Consider the following 20,202-nt stretch of genomic DNA (forward strand, 5'->3'; position numbering starts at 1 on the left):
AGCAGGGAAATCTGGAAAACCTGCCGGATTGGTGCCCTCGAGGACCAACGTTGGCTACCCCTGGCTTAGCTCAAGCAGCCGTCACCTATCCTGCTAAAGTTCAGTAGTTTTTCTGTTTGAACTAGCATGAAGTCTCATCAAACCGTGGGTGGTGGTCAACGTTAGCGCCTGATGTTGATGTAGTCTTTAGCAAATCTTTAGGGAGGGGGGTCTTTCTGTATACTACAGAAAGATGATGACAGCAAAATAATTTCTCTTTTTATCTAATTCACAAGAAGCACACAATACAGGTTATCAGTCTTTTCCATGGGAACTTTATTTATAACCCTTGATAAAGATACAATATAATATTCATTGCCCTTAATATTACCTTATATCCTAATATAAACATTCTAGTAAATTGCAATTTTTACAACATGTACCCTGGAGATTCATGTCCACCAGTGGTAAGTTAGCTTCCTGGAACCACAACCGTGACAACAGAACAGACCTGGAGACAATTTTGAGTGAAACTGATCCGTCTGCTGACTTTCTCGTGGGTTTGCACCATTTTCTCATTACAGATAGAAATGTAAAGAACAGAGCTGACAGAAGTCTCCACAGTGAGAATCCTGTCTGGTCTATAAATCATCTCCAACAACCTGGTTCTAATGTCTTATCTTGCAGAACAAGCCAAAAGTATTCAGCATGTCTGTTATTAAGAAGTGACCCTGGACCCCCCCCCCCCTGCACAACGGTGGCCATTTTTTAACAAAGCTGACAGCTGTTGAGAGCCATACTGTAAATTTAACATGGAGGATTTCTCTAAATTCACTACAGCTTGAACAACACAGGACCTAATGCTGATTAAGTCATGGATTTTTTTTCCATATCAGTGGAAACTTTTTCTTACCATAAGAGTTAGCTGAAACTGGAAAAGATCCTAACTGTGACTTTGATAAGCACTGATCATACATTTTATTTTAATATATTTTCCAGATCAAGTTAACAGATATTCCAACAGACTCCTATCATAATCTTGCAGAGACTGTTGATAACATGTACCTTTTCTATTCTTTGCTCATTGTCATGCAAGATATATTGAAATGGATATTACTTCACATGGTCACATTTCTTCCTGCGTTTGAACCATCTGTTTTTAAGAATTTCCTATTTAAAAATTAGATTATTAAATTGCTAATTTGAGCCGTTTCCAAAGATTTACTGTGCAGTACAGGTGAAGCCAGGAACAAGGGAGACTATCACATTATTAGTGGTAATCTTTTTAAAGAAAAACACAAATTAAAAAGGCGTTTAAGTCACCTGTCCCTACAGCGTCACATGAAGTACTGTTTGGTTTAGTAGCCAAAGCCAAGTCGTGTGTTTGTGTTTTTTTTCCATTCAGAGCCTACCTAGTTGAAGTGGCTTTCTGAGAGTCAATGACAATGAGTATATCTCACAAGTCTGAGAGTTACGGCATCCCCTTCACACACCTCAGAATGGCAACCCCCAGCAAATCATTACTAATGGAGGAGCTCAGTTGGAGGAGTATGCTGTGGGCTACGGAGATGCATTCGAACATAATACATTTTTGGTGTGGAAACATCATCAGTGCAAGCCAAGAAGACATGCCAAATCACGGAAGAACATGCGAAGGCCAAGAGTAGTAACTGATGTAGTGCTGAAGTGGAAAATATGTGATTTAGCAGCATTAACATTTTTTTCTTCTTCTTTTTTTTTCCTTTTTGGGACACAAAACCCTTGCCAGAACAAAACTTGACCAAAGCTGCTTGTCTGTGTATGGCAGCATGGAGGATCTGTGATCAGTTTAACTGTACAGTGCTATGACAAGCGCAGAGGAGGAGTAAAGGCTCCTTCTCAAAATGAAGCATTTTCATTTTCCACCCACTTGTCCTCCCCCGCATGATTTAATCATCTATGTTCAGGAAACAGCCTTAACATTTGAGTGGAACCTGCCGAGAACAGCAGATTAGCATGGCTATATACATATACATTTACATCAGTGGACATGATATCCGATAAAACCTTTACATGTGGCATCGTAGCATTGGACTCCCTCCAGTTTGTCCCTCATGTGTGCTATCATTTTGTTTTAGTCACAAAACTAAGCATTTAGAGAAAAATTCATTTATTCATGGAATAATTTGGTTCCTTCTGGATCAAAACATACTTTAATTAGCATTAGCTTCTATCAAATGTAAACAAACCTTTGCCTAGTACTAAAGCAACCTGTTTAAAGCTTATTAACATAATTTGTTAAGAAAAATTTAGCATCTTATATCGTCACTGTTAAAATAGCTAACGAATCTCTCAGCGTAAATGCAAATTTTTTAAATCAGATCCATAAGTGAATAAATCTGAAAACGCAGCCGTTTTATTTCTTTATTTACACCCAAACAGATCTTTCCTGAACCGATGACGCCATCACTCCACCTCACCCTTAACCCGCACGCGCAACAGTAACAATGGCAGATTACACTGCTGCATTCATGCAGCAAGAGCTACTGAGCAGAACACGCCCTTTACAGCAAAATCTGTAAAATTCATGTCTCTTTTTAGCTCAATTCTCTGCCACCTTCTTTACACTTGCTAACATCACACAACATTATGCACACGTGCCATGTCTTATTCACGTTTTTTTGTGTGTGTATTTCTGTGGCAGTGTTACAGCACCACCTACAGGCCTGGTATATATACTACAGCATTTTCAGTGGACGTACACCTTTCTTAAGATGCTTCTGTCTTTATAGAAAACTTTTTACGAGAGCAGTTGTCTCTTAAGTTTTCTAAATATAATATTCTTTCATGTGTTGTGAAAAAGTGAGTATGTTATGTCATCCCTGTTAAATTAGCCAAACTGCTGTGGCAGATTACATCTGATCTAACAGGTCAATGTAATTTTTTTTTTCTAACACGAAATTTGGGTACTTTTTTCCAGCCAATGTAATCTAATTGCAGTAATGTATGATTATTTTCATGGAAAAAAGATCAATTTCTAATATTACCAAAAGATTAGCTTCCTACCAAGAGGGAGTTAGGTTTTTGGAAAACCATGTGCTTAGCTCTGTGACTCAAACAAAACAATGTAAGATATAAACTGAGGCCACCATTAGATATAAGAACAAGAAAAAAAATTTAAATAATCGTCCCAATCAAGAATCAAAACAAGCAGTTGGAGACTGCAAATTGGTGCCAGGGGGACAAACAATAAATGGAGTAAAGCCATGCTACCAAACCAATGAACTTTCTGGAGAGAAACACTTTTGCATACTCAGTAATTTATCATGTGTGGAGGTGCTCACAGCATACTGCGTTTAAAGTGTGTGTGTTTACACAGCAGGCCTATCAGTATACATCAGTACATAGCAACACTTTAGATGTGACACACTTATGCATACATACAGTCCACAATGTACAATCCCTTAGGTGGCTATTTTGTTCATACATTATGAGCTCCACAACGTCTTATTTGGTAGACTCTGTTTTTGTGTACAAGTTCAAGTATATATATTTTCCATGTAAGTATATTCTCTTCCTTTTCTCACATAAAAAGAAGCATTGCAATTTACTAACACAATGTTACATCTTCAAGTTTTTCTGGTTGAAAATGGATGATAATAGTTTGGGATTTTTAAATGAGGTGTTGGGAAGAGAAAAAGTTTATTTATTAATATTCTTAACATTGCACCGGACAAATTGGACTTATTTCCTTTGCTCTTTGGAACATGTGAACAAACAGGTGATTCTACTGTAACTCTGGGGAGTAAAATGACAAGCATTGCATCACAAAGTGTCCCACCCACTGGTCCTTGGCATCAGTCAACATACATTGGAGAGATGGGAGAAGTGGGGATCTGATCCAGGATGCGACAAACGTAACTGGCGACGTCCACAAAGCGCTCCTCATACATCAGAATAAATGGGTGTTTCTGGGGAACAGATACAAGGAACTTTCAGGGCAACTAAAGTCAGGAAAGTGATCGTTGTTCCTTAGTTAAGCTGGCAAATCTGACGATTGATATAGTTTAAATCCTATACCATGGAAAAAGTTAATATAACTAAATGCAATGCTAATGCTAAGATTTTTTAAAACACAGCAAAGAAAACATAAAGATGATATAGTTTGGTCTTTCATAAAAATATATCTGCTCATTTTGAATTTGATGGCAGCAACATAAAAACAAAAACTGGTTCAGCACCCAGCCATGTTGCTGTAATAGATACAGTATACAGTCCAGCTTTGTTTTGCTGGAATATGCAAAGTCTTCCCAGAAAAAGGGCCTTTTTGGATGGGAGTAAATGTTTTATTTAAAACATTAATATAACCGTCAGAATCGATAGTGTTTTTCCAGATTTGCAAGTCACTAGTTCCATCAGTACTAATAGATCCTCACAGCATTAAAGAAATATGCTTTTAAACTGAGCGCTAACAACCAGATTCTGCCTCTCCTCCTTTAGTTTGGAAAATGCAGCATCCAACAAGAATTTCTAATTTCGATTAATGTGACCACAGGACATTTTACAGGTGCTGTGGGATTTCCGAGTAGTCTGAACCTTACCTGCGGTGGACAGAACTAGAAGTTTGGAGAGGCAGGGAAGAGGGTTAACGGGCGAGCTAAAAGCTGATCAAAATGGAGATGTCTCACCTGCAGGTATGATGCTGGTTATTTCTAGGGACTTCGCATAATTTAAATGAAAAAAATAAAATAAAATAAATAAAATCTAGAGTATAAGGTCTAGACTGCAGGCAGGCCAGTTCAAAATGGCACTTTTTCAAAACCAGGGACATGGGTTGCAAAGTAGCCTTGGCTAAAAACTTGTTTGCATGAATCTACTTTGTATGATTTTATAAAGCATTGATTTATACATCTGTCCCCGTCAAATAAAAAAGGTAAAAAAAATTCTCTGGAGCATTAAAGATGCTTTTAAACTGAGCCCTGATAAAACCAGAATGCACCTTTATTCTTTAGTGCTAGCCAAGGTAGCAGCTAATGAAAATAGGAACAGCGAAAGAGTAAATCTTTGCCTTCTGAATGTTGACTCCTGCAGCTAAGAGGTTAGTTTCTTCTAAGAACTTCATTCTTAATAACAAAAAGTCATTAATGCATAAACATAAGCATAAACTTAGCATTTTAAGCTAAAGCTAACATTTGATTGAGAAGCTAACCTCTGTTTCTGTTCTAGTCTCTAGTCTCATACTTTTTTCCCTTTTTTCCCCACAGATTTTATTTCTATGTGGCAGATATGTCCTCAAACATCAAATTAAGCATGGGCAGATCATCAATAATTTTCTTTTAGATTTGTTTTGGATACAACTTGGTCATCAGTGAATTTTACCGGGAACATTAGCTTGACTGTTGCTATTAAACATACAATGTTAAATAAAAAATATCTACTGCAGCTTGAATGTTTCAAATATTGGACTTATTTATGGCTTTAAGACCTGAGGAAATCCTTTCTCTTCCCAAATTAATCCAGTTTTAAATGTCTGAAACGGAGGCTGATAACAACGACGTGTCTTGACTGCACCAATGTGGGAAAGCAATAGTAATTTTAATGTAATTTACAAAAAGGCTCACATATTCCAAAAGCCCAGGTTAACAGAATTATAATTAATTCATGATTATTTGACAGAAATTTTAAAAATTAAAAAAATTAAACTTTTAATTATATCAACCTCCACTGTGACAACTCATCATGTCCTTTAACCCATAAAGGCCCGAACCCATGAAAAAATGGTAAGTAAATTTTATTTGGCCCTTTAACAAAATGTAAGAAAAAATTAACATTTTTTGGGGGTGGGTATATCTACTATTTATTACCATGTGATAGTTTAAAAATATTATAATGTGGTTTTCTGCTGCTGGGTATCTATTAGGGGACAGAAGACAAGTATCAGATTGTGTTCAACAGGATTTTAAGCAAAGTTTATACCACAAATTGAAGCAAAATGTCTCAGAAACTGTATGTGACAAACATGTCACGTTGGGCTCTTATGGGTTAAAGTTTTAAAATAACTCACCAGAAGCTCCTTGTACTTTGGCCTTTTTGATTCCTCCTTTGTAAGGCTGGATAGAAACATTCAAAAGAAAAATTATTGTATAACACTCTAAACAAGAATCTTAAAAAATAATGATTGATTGTAGAGCCATCTGATTGGAGGAAAACTGGCGAGTGGAAGGGGTTTCTGGGGCCCAATTACACAAAATGTAATTTTTGGAAATGCTAATCATTGATCTACACTTACCATAGGTTAACAAAGTTGATGAACTTGGGGGAGAACTGCCTCTCTTCCGAGTTGCTGAGCTGGGGCGGCTCTCCTTTCACCACTTGTGTCAGCTGATCAAAAACACTGTTCCACTTGGGGTACGGAAACCTTCCTGTGGCCAGCTCATACTGAAAATAAACACACACGGGTGCTCCAGATGGGCTTTTCTACTGAGCCCAAAGGGCTCAGACATAAAAAAGGCAAGCATTCTTGATAAAAGATTAAGTTCTTAGTCTTACCAAAGTGATTCCCAAGCTCCAAACATCAGACCGGACATCATAACCTTGTCTGGAAGCACTAGGATCTATCCTCTCAGGCTAAAAACATACAAAAAAAAAAAAACAAACTGCATCAAATCCCGCAGGGTAGTTCAGACTCTTTAATACAATAGATCTCTAAAACTGATCAAAATTCAGCACATGTTGTCATGGTAGCGCTTTATTAAAAAATGAAAACAGCTTTAAGACCAGAAGTTACACATCTCATCTTTGGATATTTGTATTTCCCTCATCTATTTAAAATTAGTCAATTTGGCTTTAAGAACAAATAAAATTAAAAATTAAAAAATCAACGTGTTCTTTCTAAAGTGTGTCTTAAAAATTATTACTGCTGTAAATGTTGAAAAAAAGTCCTCTTGTAGCTGGTAGGATGTGCTACAGCAAGAAGACGCTCAAATCCAAAGACTGAATTATACATGGAGGTTTATTCACTGTGCAGCCTATAGAGATTTTGCAAATGGAGAGAAAAATGGCTGCAAATAATAAGAATATCCATGTGAACGAAAACATTGTAAAGTGATTCATGTAGCTAAAATGACAAAGATACAATCACCAACTGCTTAATCAGGTCCTTAAGTTCAATTACTGTAAACACAAATATCTAATCAGCCAATCACATGGCAGCAACTCAACACATGTAGCCATGTAGACATGGTGAAGACGACTTGCTGAAGTTCAAAACTGAGCATCAGAATGAGGAAGAAAGGAGATTTAAATGACTTTGAACGTGACATGGCTGTTGGTCTGAGTATCTACTGGTATCTTCACACACAACCATCTCCAGGGTTTCCAGAGAATGGTCTGAAGATAAGAAAATATCCAGCGAGCAGCAGCTGTCTGGGGGGGTATTTTCTTGGCCCACTTTGGGCCCCTTAGTACCAACGTGGCCTGGTTTAACCAGCACAGCCTACCTGAGTATTGTTGCTGACCATGTCCATCCCTTTATGACCACAGTGGAGCATCTTCTGATGCTACTTCCAGCAGGATAATGCACCATGTCACAAAGCTCAGATCATCTCCACCTGCTTTCTAGAACATGACGATGAGTTCACTGGACTCCAACGGCCTCCACAGCCACCAGGGGCCTTACTTATCAAACTGTGCGTATCAAAGCAAACTACGGGTGGCGTCTCCTGCACAAAAAGGAAATGCTGCGCACTTCAACTTTCAGATTTATCAAAGCGTGCGCACGCACATCCTACACCTGTGTCCGTTTATAAATCCGAATCAACTCTAAAGCGGGCGCCGGTGAGGGAACGCCTTCCCACGTCTACATAGTGGCTATAAATGGTCAGTAATACATATTCATCACATCATTTCCATGATGGCTCAGGAGGTAAAAGGAGTTAAGAAGCAGAATTTTTCGGGGTGTGAGACTGAGATCCTGATGGACCACGTTGACAAAGGTAAAAATGTTTATTTGGTGGGCACGGCGTGGACATTACTGGTGTCAAAAAGGCAGAATAGTGGCAGCAGGTGGCAGATGCTGTCAGAAGGCAAAACACGCCAGAGGCATCGAACATTATGGCTGGATATCTCAGTCGGTAGAGCATCTGTCTGTCATGCGGGAGATCGAAGTTCGATTCCCCTCAGGGGTGAACAGTAACACCTTCCAGTTGGGACCTTAGGCAAGACGCTACAGCCCACAGTAAATCATTCCGGAGAAAAGTGTCTGCTAAATGACAGTAATGATGCTGGTAATGTAGTCTTTTGTTTTAATGTGTAAAATAAACATGTACAGATACAGCTGAGACTGGTAGCAGTTTATTTAGTGTTAAATAATATTTCTTTCTAGTTGCTGGGTGTTCAGACTGGTTCGGCAGTGCTGCAGTTGTGACTGGAGAGACTTGCAGCACCGCAGCGAGGAAGTCCTGCAGGTGCAGAGGGACACTATCACCGCTATTAACAATGTGGCCAAGGACTTGCCAGAAATGGAGACTGTCTTGATGGAAATTGGGACAACAATTATAAAAGCATTGTGTATAAATAAATAAAGGAAATCCACCTCTTGTGTGTTTCATTAGCGTTGCATCACTTCTAGATGCTCCAGTCTGTCCCACTCTGCTGGACCTCAGAATGAATGACCGAAGTTTACTTTTCGCATTTTCTTTTTCTGACTGGTAAATGTTGGCAGCAGAGTCTCCACCTCATCATTTCCTTGATTTTATTCTGTACCGCTGCTGTCGCCGTTTCCTGTTTTCCCAGATTATGTGCGTACGCCTGGGTCAGAGTTGCCGGGGAGGTAGGAACATTTTCCTGGCAAGTTTGGTTCTTATAAATCCCAAAAGGTGACTATATCTGGCGTACGCCAGTTTTTGTACCTATGCCAGCTTTATAAAGAAGGCCCCAGATCTCAGTCCAGTAGAGCAGCTTTGGGATGTGGTGGAACGGGAGATTCTCATCATGGATGCAGCCGACAAACCTGCAGCAACTGTGTGATGCTGTCATGTCAATATGGAGCAAAACCTCTGAGGAAGGTTTCCAATACCTTGTTCCGTCTATCACGCCAAGGATTAAGGTTGTTGTAGGAGTAAAATGGGTCCAACCCGGTGCTAGAAGGTGGACCTGATAAAGTGTCTGGTGAGTGTACAGTCGGTAAAACCACATTTGAATGTTTTCATTGAGGAAGCATCACAGCTTACCGCCATGTAAGGCCTGCAGCCTGCGTCTCTGGTCTTGGCTATGGAATCAACCAGCTGACCGCTGATGCCAAAATCACATAGTTTGATATTCCCCTTTCGGTCCATAAGAATGTTGGAAGGTTTGATGTCTAGAGAAGTGGAAAAGAGATAATTTCATGTAGGGAAAAGTCACAAACTGAGACAATAATTACTGTGATTTAAAAAGAAAAAGAAAAACAAACAAGGTACCTCTGTGAATTATTTTCAAGTTTTCTTTTAAGTGGTTCAGTGCTTTAACAGTCTGTCAAAGACAAAATTAAACCTACTGGTTAGAATTTCTATGCTATTTAACAGGTGGAGTATATGGAGAAAACATGAAAAGATGGCTTACGGCTAATGTTATTTTGCCTAATATTTCCTCTGGAATGACGTCATCTAATGCACAATATACATATTTGTAGAATTTGTCTAATGAGGTAGACATAAGCTCCATGCAAATCCAACAGTCCCCCTGAAACAGAGAAAAATAAAAAGTTAGCACCGTCAATGATTCACACTTCAGAACAAGGAGGTGAGGTCAGCGTGCGGCGGACCTCTCTGAAGAGGGCGCCGTAGAACTGGACAATGTAGGGACAGTCGCTACTCCTCATCACCACGTCAAGATCCATCAGCAGCTGCTTCTGCTCCTTCTCATCCACAGTGGAGCGAATCCTCTGCAGGACACAAACACACGAACATTTCTGACTTTAGCTCACACCCAACAGATCCCACCGAAGGAGCTGTGCCTCATTTCCTTTGATGCCAACTTTTCTAGGTTAATTCTTCAGGAATACAGAAAGTTATTTGTAATCTCACTCCTGTGTTGTAATGGTTTAAAGCTAAAATCTGTAAAAACTAGGGTGGGTCAAGATTTTCTAATTCTGAAATCGCTACTTAACTGTAAGAAAATTAATTTAAGCAGCTTTTCTCTCAATATGAAGACAATATGAAGGTCATTTGATTGCAGATTTATATCTTATATATGCAAGTAATCATTTAAACATTGCATTGTTTTCATAATTTGGATGTTTAGTTTTACATTGATGAGTTTTTTTTTTTTTTTTTAATAAAGACTTAATTTATCTTTTTTCTCTGAGTAGTTTTGTTATAGGTGGAGGCTTGATATAAGCCTGTTTGGCTTTTTTTCCTCTTCCTGCACTGTAACATATTCTTATATCAACTGTATATTTTCATTATCATAATCATTATTACTACTATTTTTAATAATAATAATAATAATAATTTGCAGTTGGGGACCTTGCTTCTTTTATCTTGGTAGTAATGTGTGACTAACGCCACAAAGTGGCGCCAATTTACTAAACTGTCTGCAGACCAACAAGGGATAAAAACAACACAACCACCACAAAAAGTTCTGTGTAGAAACACTTGAAAAGAAAAAAGAAAAAATGAGCCTTAGTTCAACCTCAGTAGGTAAAGCTAGCAGATCACCAGTCTACCACCACCATGCAGAGACATTAGAGAGAAGCATCCAGCAGAAGGTCCACCAGTTTGTGTTCAAGTAATGTTCAAATGTCATTTCAAAGATGATAGCTAAAGTCATGTTTTCTATCAATTTGGTTGAAGGTTTTTGAAGTTTAAAAAAAATGTGTTGATCCTGAGTTTCCAGTCCCATCAAGAAAAACCATCAACACAAGACTGATGAAATTCTGAGGATCCTGTAGGAGAGGTGCAGGCTCAGTGCTTAAAAGCTGTTTCTCACCACATATTCATGGACAGAGTTTACAACAGAGTCATATACAGAAGTCACATCATTATGTAGTCAGCTGGCGAATACATAGAGCAGGCTGAAGTCATGACAGAGAAACTGCTGAAAACCTCACCAACGTGTTTTCCACAGCTGCTGGACAGAAACGTAAACGCATGTGCACCAACACCAAGCACCTGTCAGTGGTAGTCAGGGAATGGCTAAATAATTCTCAGTTATTTTGAATTGTGTTATTTTGCTTGCAATGATCAACTCTAGCAAAAACCTTAAGACACCTCAAACATGCTAGTGTTCATACAGTACATAAAAGGTTTAAAATAAGCACCGTTATACGTACAGTAAGAGATCTGGCTAAACACAGGCATGTCCCTTCAGTGAGTCTTTCCCCATTATTATATATGTGCAAACGTATTTTAGAGGACAAATAAATCTGGCTGCTTTAAATTTATACTTTTGAAAAAAAAAGCATCCAACTAGAAATTTTCATTTAAATAATTATCAATAACTTAAAAAATTAATTATAGAAAAACAAAACCAAAATAAGACAAATAAAACAAAAAATAAGCAAAATTAAAAATCTGCATTTAAACACAGAATTAGTGCAGAAATTCTGGAAAGCCATGTTTGGATTTCAGCTTATTTAAGTGTTTCCAGCGGGTCACCTTGACAGCCATGATCTGGCCTGTGGGTTTGTGGACCATCTTGTTGACGGAGCCGTACGCCCCACGGCCGATCTCCCCGAGGTCTCTCAGATCCTCTGCAGTGAAGTCGCAGTGCTGCTCCGGGGAGATCTTTAGCTTCCCCGACGACTCGATACTGTGTGTCCGCAGACGTTCTCTACAGAACCCAGAGTGCAGTGGGAGAAAGAGGCCACGGGACAGGCAAGGAGGAGAAAAGTTACAGAAAGTGTGGAACCGAGATAGGAACATGCATAAATAAAGACAGGATAAATATTTAATGGCTTCTGTGAGCAGGAAACATTTACAGACTCCATCAGGAACACTGCTGGGGCTTTTGAATGGGATTCGTTTTCATTTAAGCATCATATACTGTCTTCAGTTATTTCCTTATGTGCCACAACAAACTTAAATAAGCAGCAATCTGTCATCAAAACAGGATTCTCATTAAGCAAAAGAGGACGTGAACAATGTCCAACTAGTCCAAAATCAAACAAGCCTTTAGTGTCTGAGGAAATGCATTTAGCAAGTTTGTTTCCTTTGCTGAATGAATCTTCCGGTGCTTCCAGAGGTGGTTTACATAATCCCAATCCCGTCAAACAAATCCTATCAACCCATATTTTACTGAACTTAAACAACATATCAGGTGTTGAAAGTGAGACATTTTATCATTTTTAATCTGATGCCAGCAACAAATCTGGAAAAAGTTGGAACAGGAGCAACAAAAGTTTTGAAAATTAACTGGTACAAATCAAAAACAACTGGAGGAGCGTTTGACTGGTACTAAGTTAAATTTGCATCAAGTTACATGACTGGGTATAAAAGGAGCATTTCAGAAAGTCTCTCAGATGTAAAGATGGACCGAGGTTCACCAATCTGAGATTAACTGGGTCTAAAAATTGTGGAAAATTAAAGAAAGAAAGTTCCTCAACATAAAAAGTGATGACTTTGAAGATCCCACCATCTACAGTGTATAATATCAAAAGATACAGAGAATCAGAAGGAATCTCTGTGTGCTGATCAGTAACAACATACATGCTTATTGCAGCATTTGTAGAGATTTCTGCAGATATTTTAGAAAATTAAGGTCAAATCAATTTAGTTTTTATTTGGAAATTAAGCAAAAATTCTCAGTTTTAAAAGTGATCAGGAGAGGTGTAGTCTGACACCTTCAAAGTCCTGACTGGTTAAATACGGCAGCAAAGCTGAAGGGAATATTATTCCTTTAAAAAGAAAGTGAACATTGGGCATACCTGATTTAAAGCAAATGTATTTGTTATTAGAAGTTGATGGTAAGGGCCATGTTAAGCATCTTACTTCTTTTATGTCGTGTCTTCTCTTATGAGTGTTATTTGTGGCTTTTATTTTATTTTTCTGTACTTTGGTCCAGTGTAGTTTGTTTTAAAGTGCTTTATAAATAAAGCTAGATTAGACTGGAAGCATGCCTGAATGAACAGTAGTGACTGAAAGCCTAAGAGACAGCTGTTGCTTTGGCCATTCGCTAGGGGTGTAAATCAGAAATTTGATCACGATACAATATTCAGTATCAGTTTAGTGGACAAGGATTGGATGTTTGCAGAGACCACAAACACAATCACTTCCATTCATGTCAAATAACAAGAAGCAACTAAAATATCCAAATATACATTTTTTCTTGAGCTCAATCAGGTATTTAAATAAAAAACAATCTGCTCTTTGAACAAAAATCAGTCTACAACGCATTCTGGATAACGACCTTTAAAATTTCCACATCATGGAAAACTAAAAGAATAAAAATCTATTTGTAGACATTAAATCAGGATATAGTATAAACCTTATCATTTAGAGACCCAGACCAAATTTCTACCGTTTATACAAGTTATAATAACCAAGGTAGTATAGTGTAACTTCATCATAGCTAAAATAAAAGGGAAATTACAGCAAACATGCATCTTAAAAGTTATTTTTGTATCCAGGTCATTATTGTATGGATGAATAAATCGATGTGTCGATGTATAGCTACGCCTCTTGTTCCCTCTATAACAGTGAGTATTGTTTATTAACAAGAAACATAACTCATGTCTCAATTCGTATGAGTAAATTTAGCCATTTCATTCACATTTCTTTAACTTGGAAATCGTTCATTAAAACTAATTATTTGCCTGACGTTTGTCAAACTAGCCGCTCGACATGCTTCACGTCGTTCATGGTGATGCAGTTAGATGAAGGAGAAAAGCCTGGGCTGCAAACAGGGTGTTTTGTGCTGCAGGGAATGACTCCCTTTGGGGTGGACTTTAGTTTTTGTAGAATTGCAGATCCTTCATGAGCTCAAAAAAAAAAAAAAAAAAGCTCTGAAAGACACGAGGGAAAAACCAAAAAGCACAATATAACCTTTATGTTACTGAAGGCTGCTGCAAGTGTGTAACAAACAAGAAAAAAGCCTTCATATAAAAGGTTAAAACTGCTGCTATGACATCCTGCCAGTCTTTACTCACATGTGAGGGTTCTGGAACGAGGGAGCCGTGGGATGGATCGGAAGCCTGGAGGTCGGTTTCACTGGAGGGTTGGCAAAATTTAGCTTCAGAGCTTTGCGTTTACCTGGTGGAACAAAGAAAGGAAGAGATCCAGATGCCAGAAGAGGCAGGCCACAATGTGGGCTCACCCAGCTGGTGTAAACAAGCTAAACACAAGAGGCCTCAGTGGGATACGTCTGTACACACTTGAGATAAGCCTTCATGTGAGCAATGAGCAATATTAACAGATTTATGTCTTAACTAGTGTCTTCTATTAGGATTTGTTTTCCAGCAATGTGCAATTAAATGGAACTACAAAGGGAAATAAAATTTGGGGGTTATCTCAAGCTCTTCTGGAAATCAAAAGCACAAAATGCATTTTGAATACAAGCAAAGTGCCCTGATACAGAGGTTCCCAACAGATAATTCTTATAGCTGTATGCTCCCAAACAAATGACATGCAACATGTGTTCATGTTATTAGAAAAGAATGGTGAGCAATAAGAAGGACGACACTGGGAATCCCTGCAAAAATCTTCATCAAAGTCAGTTCAAACCTTTCCAGTTCCCTTCAGGTGTCAAAGCAACCCAACACTCGGACAGCTCTTCATTCCGATTCAAAACAGAATCAAATCAGATTGATTAAACTCAGAGATGAATGAGTTCAGCTGAATTCATTAGGATTCAGTTCAGGTTTGGGTCTTTTTTAAGATGCTGACGTTGAGTGTTGAGTCCTCCATGACCTGCCCAACAGCTCCTAAATGCAAACATAGCCCTCAACCTTTAAGCCCCGGTGCAAAGGAATCTTTTCTGGCCATGACTAAATCATGTGACAGTTAATAGCAGTGAACAGTGGACAGACTCCCCAACTACCAGAACACCACACAGGCTGTTTCAGTAGTATACAGTGGCCCCCCACTCACCTGGTTTACCCAATAATACCTGAGCACGAAACAAGAATCTGGACCTCATTATCAGTGCAGATCAGTCACGTTGCAGCAGTATGCAACGCATTAAACCAACACCTGGACAAAAGCATGGCTCACTGAGCTACAGCGAGGGAAGGAAACCACTTTAGACTACTGAAGTGTACCCACAAAGAGTAGAGGTCAGTGTGCTTCATGTGCCGGTCTAATGCTTACTTTGGGGCACTCCAGACAGGCTTATCTGAAACCCTGAAGTAAAGAAAAAAAAACATTTTACTACATTTTCTTAGGGTCTGTCTGATTTAACATGACACATCCCAGCAGAAAACAGAGCTGAAAATGGGATAAAGGGCAGAATACTGCGACTGGGATTTAGCTACTAAAACAAGTGCCCCATTTTTGTGGGTTTGTGCATAGCCATGCAACTTTTGAAACGTTGTATTTCCAGTTGAATGAGGACTGGATCCATTTTATGAGGTTTAGTCAATTCAAGTTTATCTCTCCCATTAGAATAATTCCTCACTTTCTTTAACTGAGAGTGCACCAACAGTTGTCTGTTGCAGGTTTAAGGAACTGCAGGTAATTACTTTAAAAATCTGTTTACTAAAGGAAAACTTTCCTTTTCTTAATACTATGGAAGCACTGATGAGCATTGAGGCTTTTCAGATTGGTCACCAGCAACTAAAAATTGGATAAACAAGTTAATGCATCATCCCATGGACATATTCAAAGTTATGGACATAATGCTCCAACTTACAGAAAATCTCTCATATTGGCCACTTCAATGGCTTATTTAAAAGAAATACACAGCAGTGTTTTATGAGTGAGCATCTTAATGGGGCCTTTAAAACAGGGATATTAGTATATTTCTTAAATTATGGCAGTGGAGAGAATATATTCAACTCTTCCCTCCATTTCCCATCATTTCCTCATATCTCACATGGTACAACACTATTTTGTTGCATTGTATAATGTCTGGGTATGAGACCAGAAAAACTGAAATTGCAGGAAAAAGATTAGACTGTTTATAAGTGGCTATGGGCCTCTGCTGATGAGAGGTGATATATGACAGTGGAACATAACTAAGATTTTGTGTTTATATGCTTTGCTAAGTCATTAAAACACCTTGCTGAGGACTGTTCAGTATTTCAAAACCAGTCACATTTTATATTTGTGCTTCTGTACAGCACACTTCCAGACTGGGGTTTGCCCCATGGTGTCTCATTAAATGGGGTCTGTCTACCGTGTCAACATCAGGTCGTTCCCATGGAATTAGGGAAGAGAAAAACAACAACAACATAAAAACATGCAGAGAAGAGAATAAAAGGCAGGTTTTTACATAATGAAAACAAACAGAAACTTCCTGAAACAACAACAAAAAAGGACAAAAAAAGATGGTAGATATGGAACAATTTTAGGAATGTGGTCAAGATATGGCCCAAACAAACAGAAAATAATAATAAAAAAAAACTTTAGGAAGACTAAAACCTTGTATAATAAGAATGAATACCTGTTTCATTTTGACATCTCCAGCAGGTGTTGGTTTCTGTAAGGTTTAGATAAAACATTTGATACTAGCCATCTGTCACAGAGTAAAAAAATGCAACTCAGATCTGCTGACCCCGAGATACAGGACTTTATTAAATTAAAGTTTCCAGCAATCATTAAGTGGTAAAGATGTCTGTTATCCAGCAGATACCATCCACACATCCATTATCGGACAGGACGTGCTTTTCCCAGTTAGATGACAACATATCACACGACCACAGCCAACTCTATGAAAACCAGTTATTATAAAAATAAAAATAGTATGATTAAGCTGTCATCTGGTGTTCTAGCATCTTATCAATGTCTGTGACATAATTACTTTGTCCGCAACAAAGATTGGCTTCCTGTCTGATAATGGATTTCAGCGTTGGAGGCTTACTTAAATCCCCAAACATTCAACTTCCCCAAGATTTAAACGTAAAACACGCCTAAAACGAAAATAATCATTTTGTTTAAAAATAGTAACAGTGTAGTTTTAGCTAGCACATTACAAAACAGCACTGACATCTTGACTGATATTAACAACACTACGATTCGAGCTAACATTTAAATGTGGACTTTAAGACGATTCTAAGTGCCAACTTTAGATTTATTAAAATGTAATGCTTGACTTTGCCTCTGACAGCGGTGCGGTATAAGGGTGGCCTGGTTTGGGAGAGAAACTAGTTTCGGGGTAAGGCCTTGTGCTTCTTGTAGCAGCCCTATGCTAATCATATCAGGTGCATGTATTAGACAGCGCTTCGGTATTTATGTACTTTGGAGACGGTTAACAGGTGACCACCTGTAGATATGAAAACGTTAGAATAAGCAAATACAGGCCCATTGGTTCACCAAATCAGCTGGAGCTTCTGCATCCCCGCTAACTCAGTAGCCATGTACACTTCAGTTATTTAAAGCTAACTACAGAACGGTCTAGTATCAGCGGAAGCTACGCAAATGCCTCTTCAAAATAATGAACTTGGAAGTTGTAACGTCTCATTTAAGATGTTCAGTTATGTTTAATTTGTTATTAGGGAACAGAAATGTTCCTTAGTAGTAAATATAAATTGAAATAATTTTTTTTGCAAAAACGTACTAATTAGAATTTACACTTTATAAACAAATGTGTAATACTCGTATTATATTTTAAAAGCTACAACCGGAAACGCTGAGTAAATCGATCTAAACTGATTATTGTGTTTATGCCTCAAGGAAGCCACAAGCTGTTTTCCTACTAACTCTAATGGGTCCAGTTGAAATAGGAAACTGTGAGATAGAGGCCGCCGTCGCCTACCTTGCATGCTGCTGCTTTGTGTCTGTTGGTAAAGCTGGTGCGACGTGGATCCTACGATGTTGCCGGAGCTTGTGGAGTTGCTGTTAGGACTGGGAGTCGCCATTGTTATCTTCCAGCAGCAGCAGCAGCGCTCAGGCTGCAATGCAGAGTGAAACTTCGCACTCTGCCTCCAGACGGGACACTGCGCCACTTGAACGCAGCAGCTGCACCACGGCCACGTCTGTGCCGCTGCTGCCTTCAGGGGCCGCCGAAATTCTTAACTCATCTAAATATAAACTTAGTAGAAAAAAGTTAGAGAATATATGTGTGGTGGATTAATTATTTGTTGTAAATTATGTTTCTTGGCAATAAATTTTATACCGTCTGAATGCCTGTTTATTTCCATTTTAATAGCTCCACATTTGTAAGAAACTTGTATATGTGGGATGAGCAGCTGCTTATTCTGTTTAGCATTGGCAAAGAAAATTTTCATGGGCACAACCCACATAGTCAGTTCCATTACTCATTCCACAAATGTGTTCACAGTTAAGATCTGAATATATTATAGTTTTCTATTCACAAGTGCTTACAATGGACATTTCCCATTCATATGATTGTTTAGGGAAACATATTTTTAAACATGGTTTTTCAACATGATTTCTTCATTTTGCTTCAAATTTTTAAATGGAACTGACCAGTAAAGAAGTGGGGGTGATCAGAATTGGTATTGATACAAATGGAAGTCTATATTATGTTTCCATACTGTATTTATTCAGTATACTATTTTAAATAGTCCTTTAAATTTGTTTATGATTTCACTTAATACAAGACCAAGAATAAATATGAAATGACTAAACAAATAACTAAATGACCTGCAAGCAAAAACATGCAAAAACTTCTCTGACAATGCCAAACAGCTTAGTCTGTTCGCCATTGGCAGAGAAGATATAGCAAGTTTTTAATGAGCACAACCCACATACTCAACTCTACTCCTCATTCCACAAATGATTTCTCCTTACTAATGTGTCTCCATTTAAAAAGTAAGTAAACTGGCTTTCCAACGGTATACATTGGTGTAGAGAAACTTAGCAGGACCTTTATCACCGGGGCGGTGGCTCAGGCAGTAGAGCAGGTCGTCCAATGACCGGAAGGTTGGCGGTTCGATTCCCACTCCTGCAGTCAACTGTCATTGTATCTTTGGGTAAGACACTTAACCCTCCTTGCCTCCAGTGTCGGCATTACTGGTGAATGAATGTTCAGATGGTCGGAGAGGCTGTAGGCGCGGACTGGCAGCCATGTCTCCATCAGCCTGCCCCAGGGCAGCTGTGGCTACACCCGTAGCTTACCATCACCAGGTATGAGTGAGGAGTGGATGAATAATGGATACACTATGTAAAGTGCTTTGGGTGCCTTGAAAAGCGCTATATAAATCTAATCCATTATTATTATTATTATCAGCTGCCATGGATGATGATGAGGATGGTAGAAGTTGTGGTAAGCTTCTGATGAGCTTCTGTTCTGAGTAAAGGGACCCAGTTAACCCAGTAATGAAAACACCAAACAGCTGTTTTATCACCACCTTATTTTTGTCTCCTTACATTTATTAAATTAGTTGATGATGTCAGTGTCTCCAGCCAAGCATCTGGTTAACTGGTTGTGTTGACTGGTTAACTGTTTTTGCTGATTAAAACAGCCAATCTTAAATTTTGTTGTGTTATATCTTCCTAAACTAAATCAGGAAGCTATATAAGAAAATCATCTGACTGAAAGTGAGAACATAATTTTTAAACATCATTCATCAACATTAACAATGAGTCAGCAGATTTTGGATTTCCTTTATCCGCTTATCTGTTATTGGTTGTGGGCTGATAGTTGGATACTTTTGGGTCTAAATGTGTTAGAGATGATTATGGATAATAAATAAGATTGTCTATTTTTTTTTTTTTTTTTCATTTTTGTCAATAATGAAAAAAAATTAAATGTGATTAGTGCAGCTGTTTGTCTCTTTATCAGAGAATCCAATCATTCTGGATCTGACTGCATCATTACATAAAAAAGAGAGAGAGAGAGAAAGATCTCCATTCAGTCTTTGGTTGAACCTGGTTGAGATAACATCTCCAGGGCCCTCATTTATCAACCTGTGCGTAGCAAAGCAAACTACAGGTGGCGTCTGCGGCGCAAAAAGGAAATGCTGCGCACTTCAACTTTCATATTTATCAAAGTGTGCGCATGCACGTCCTACACCTGTTTCCATTTATAAATCAGAATCAACTCTAAAGCGGGCGCAGGTGAGGGAACGCTAGAAATGGTCAGTAATACATATTCATCACATCATTTGCATTATGTCTCAGAAGTGAAAATGAGGAAAGAAGTGGA

The 20,202-nt window shown here is 38.5% G+C and overlaps 1 protein-coding gene across 4 annotated transcripts; it reads right to left on the bottom strand.

The window, feature by feature from the left end:
* Nucleotides 1–298: 298 nt before the first annotated feature.
* On the bottom strand, nt 299–18,029 carry map2k4b (mitogen-activated protein kinase kinase 4b). Of its 4 annotated transcripts, XM_041973433.1 has the most exons (13): nt 17,848–18,029; nt 16,537–16,572; nt 15,243–15,275; nt 14,084–14,186; nt 11,595–11,769; nt 9,761–9,880; nt 9,559–9,678; nt 9,417–9,468; nt 9,189–9,316; nt 6,508–6,585; nt 6,248–6,396; nt 6,023–6,068; nt 299–3,929 (listed from the first exon to the last, which is right to left on the bottom strand). In XM_041973433.1, the coding sequence occupies exons 1-13, from the start codon at nt 17,948–17,950 to the stop codon at nt 3,816–3,818; spliced, it is 1,257 nt and encodes a 418-aa protein (XP_041829367.1). In that variant the 5' UTR covers nt 17,951–18,029; the 3' UTR covers nt 299–3,815. The 4 variants fall into 4 exon arrangements, with proteins under 4 accessions (XP_041829367.1, XP_041829370.1, XP_041829368.1 ...); XM_041973436.1 differs by lacking the exon at nt 16,537–16,572; XM_041973434.1 differs by lacking the exon at nt 15,243–15,275.
* Between the last annotated feature and the right edge of the window lie 2,173 nt (nt 18,030–20,202).

The sequence above is a fragment of the Melanotaenia boesemani genome, chromosome 21, assembly GCF_017639745.1.
Source record: "Melanotaenia boesemani isolate fMelBoe1 chromosome 21, fMelBoe1.pri, whole genome shotgun sequence".
NCBI classification, from domain to species: domain Eukaryota; kingdom Metazoa; phylum Chordata; class Actinopteri; order Atheriniformes; family Melanotaeniidae; genus Melanotaenia; species Melanotaenia boesemani.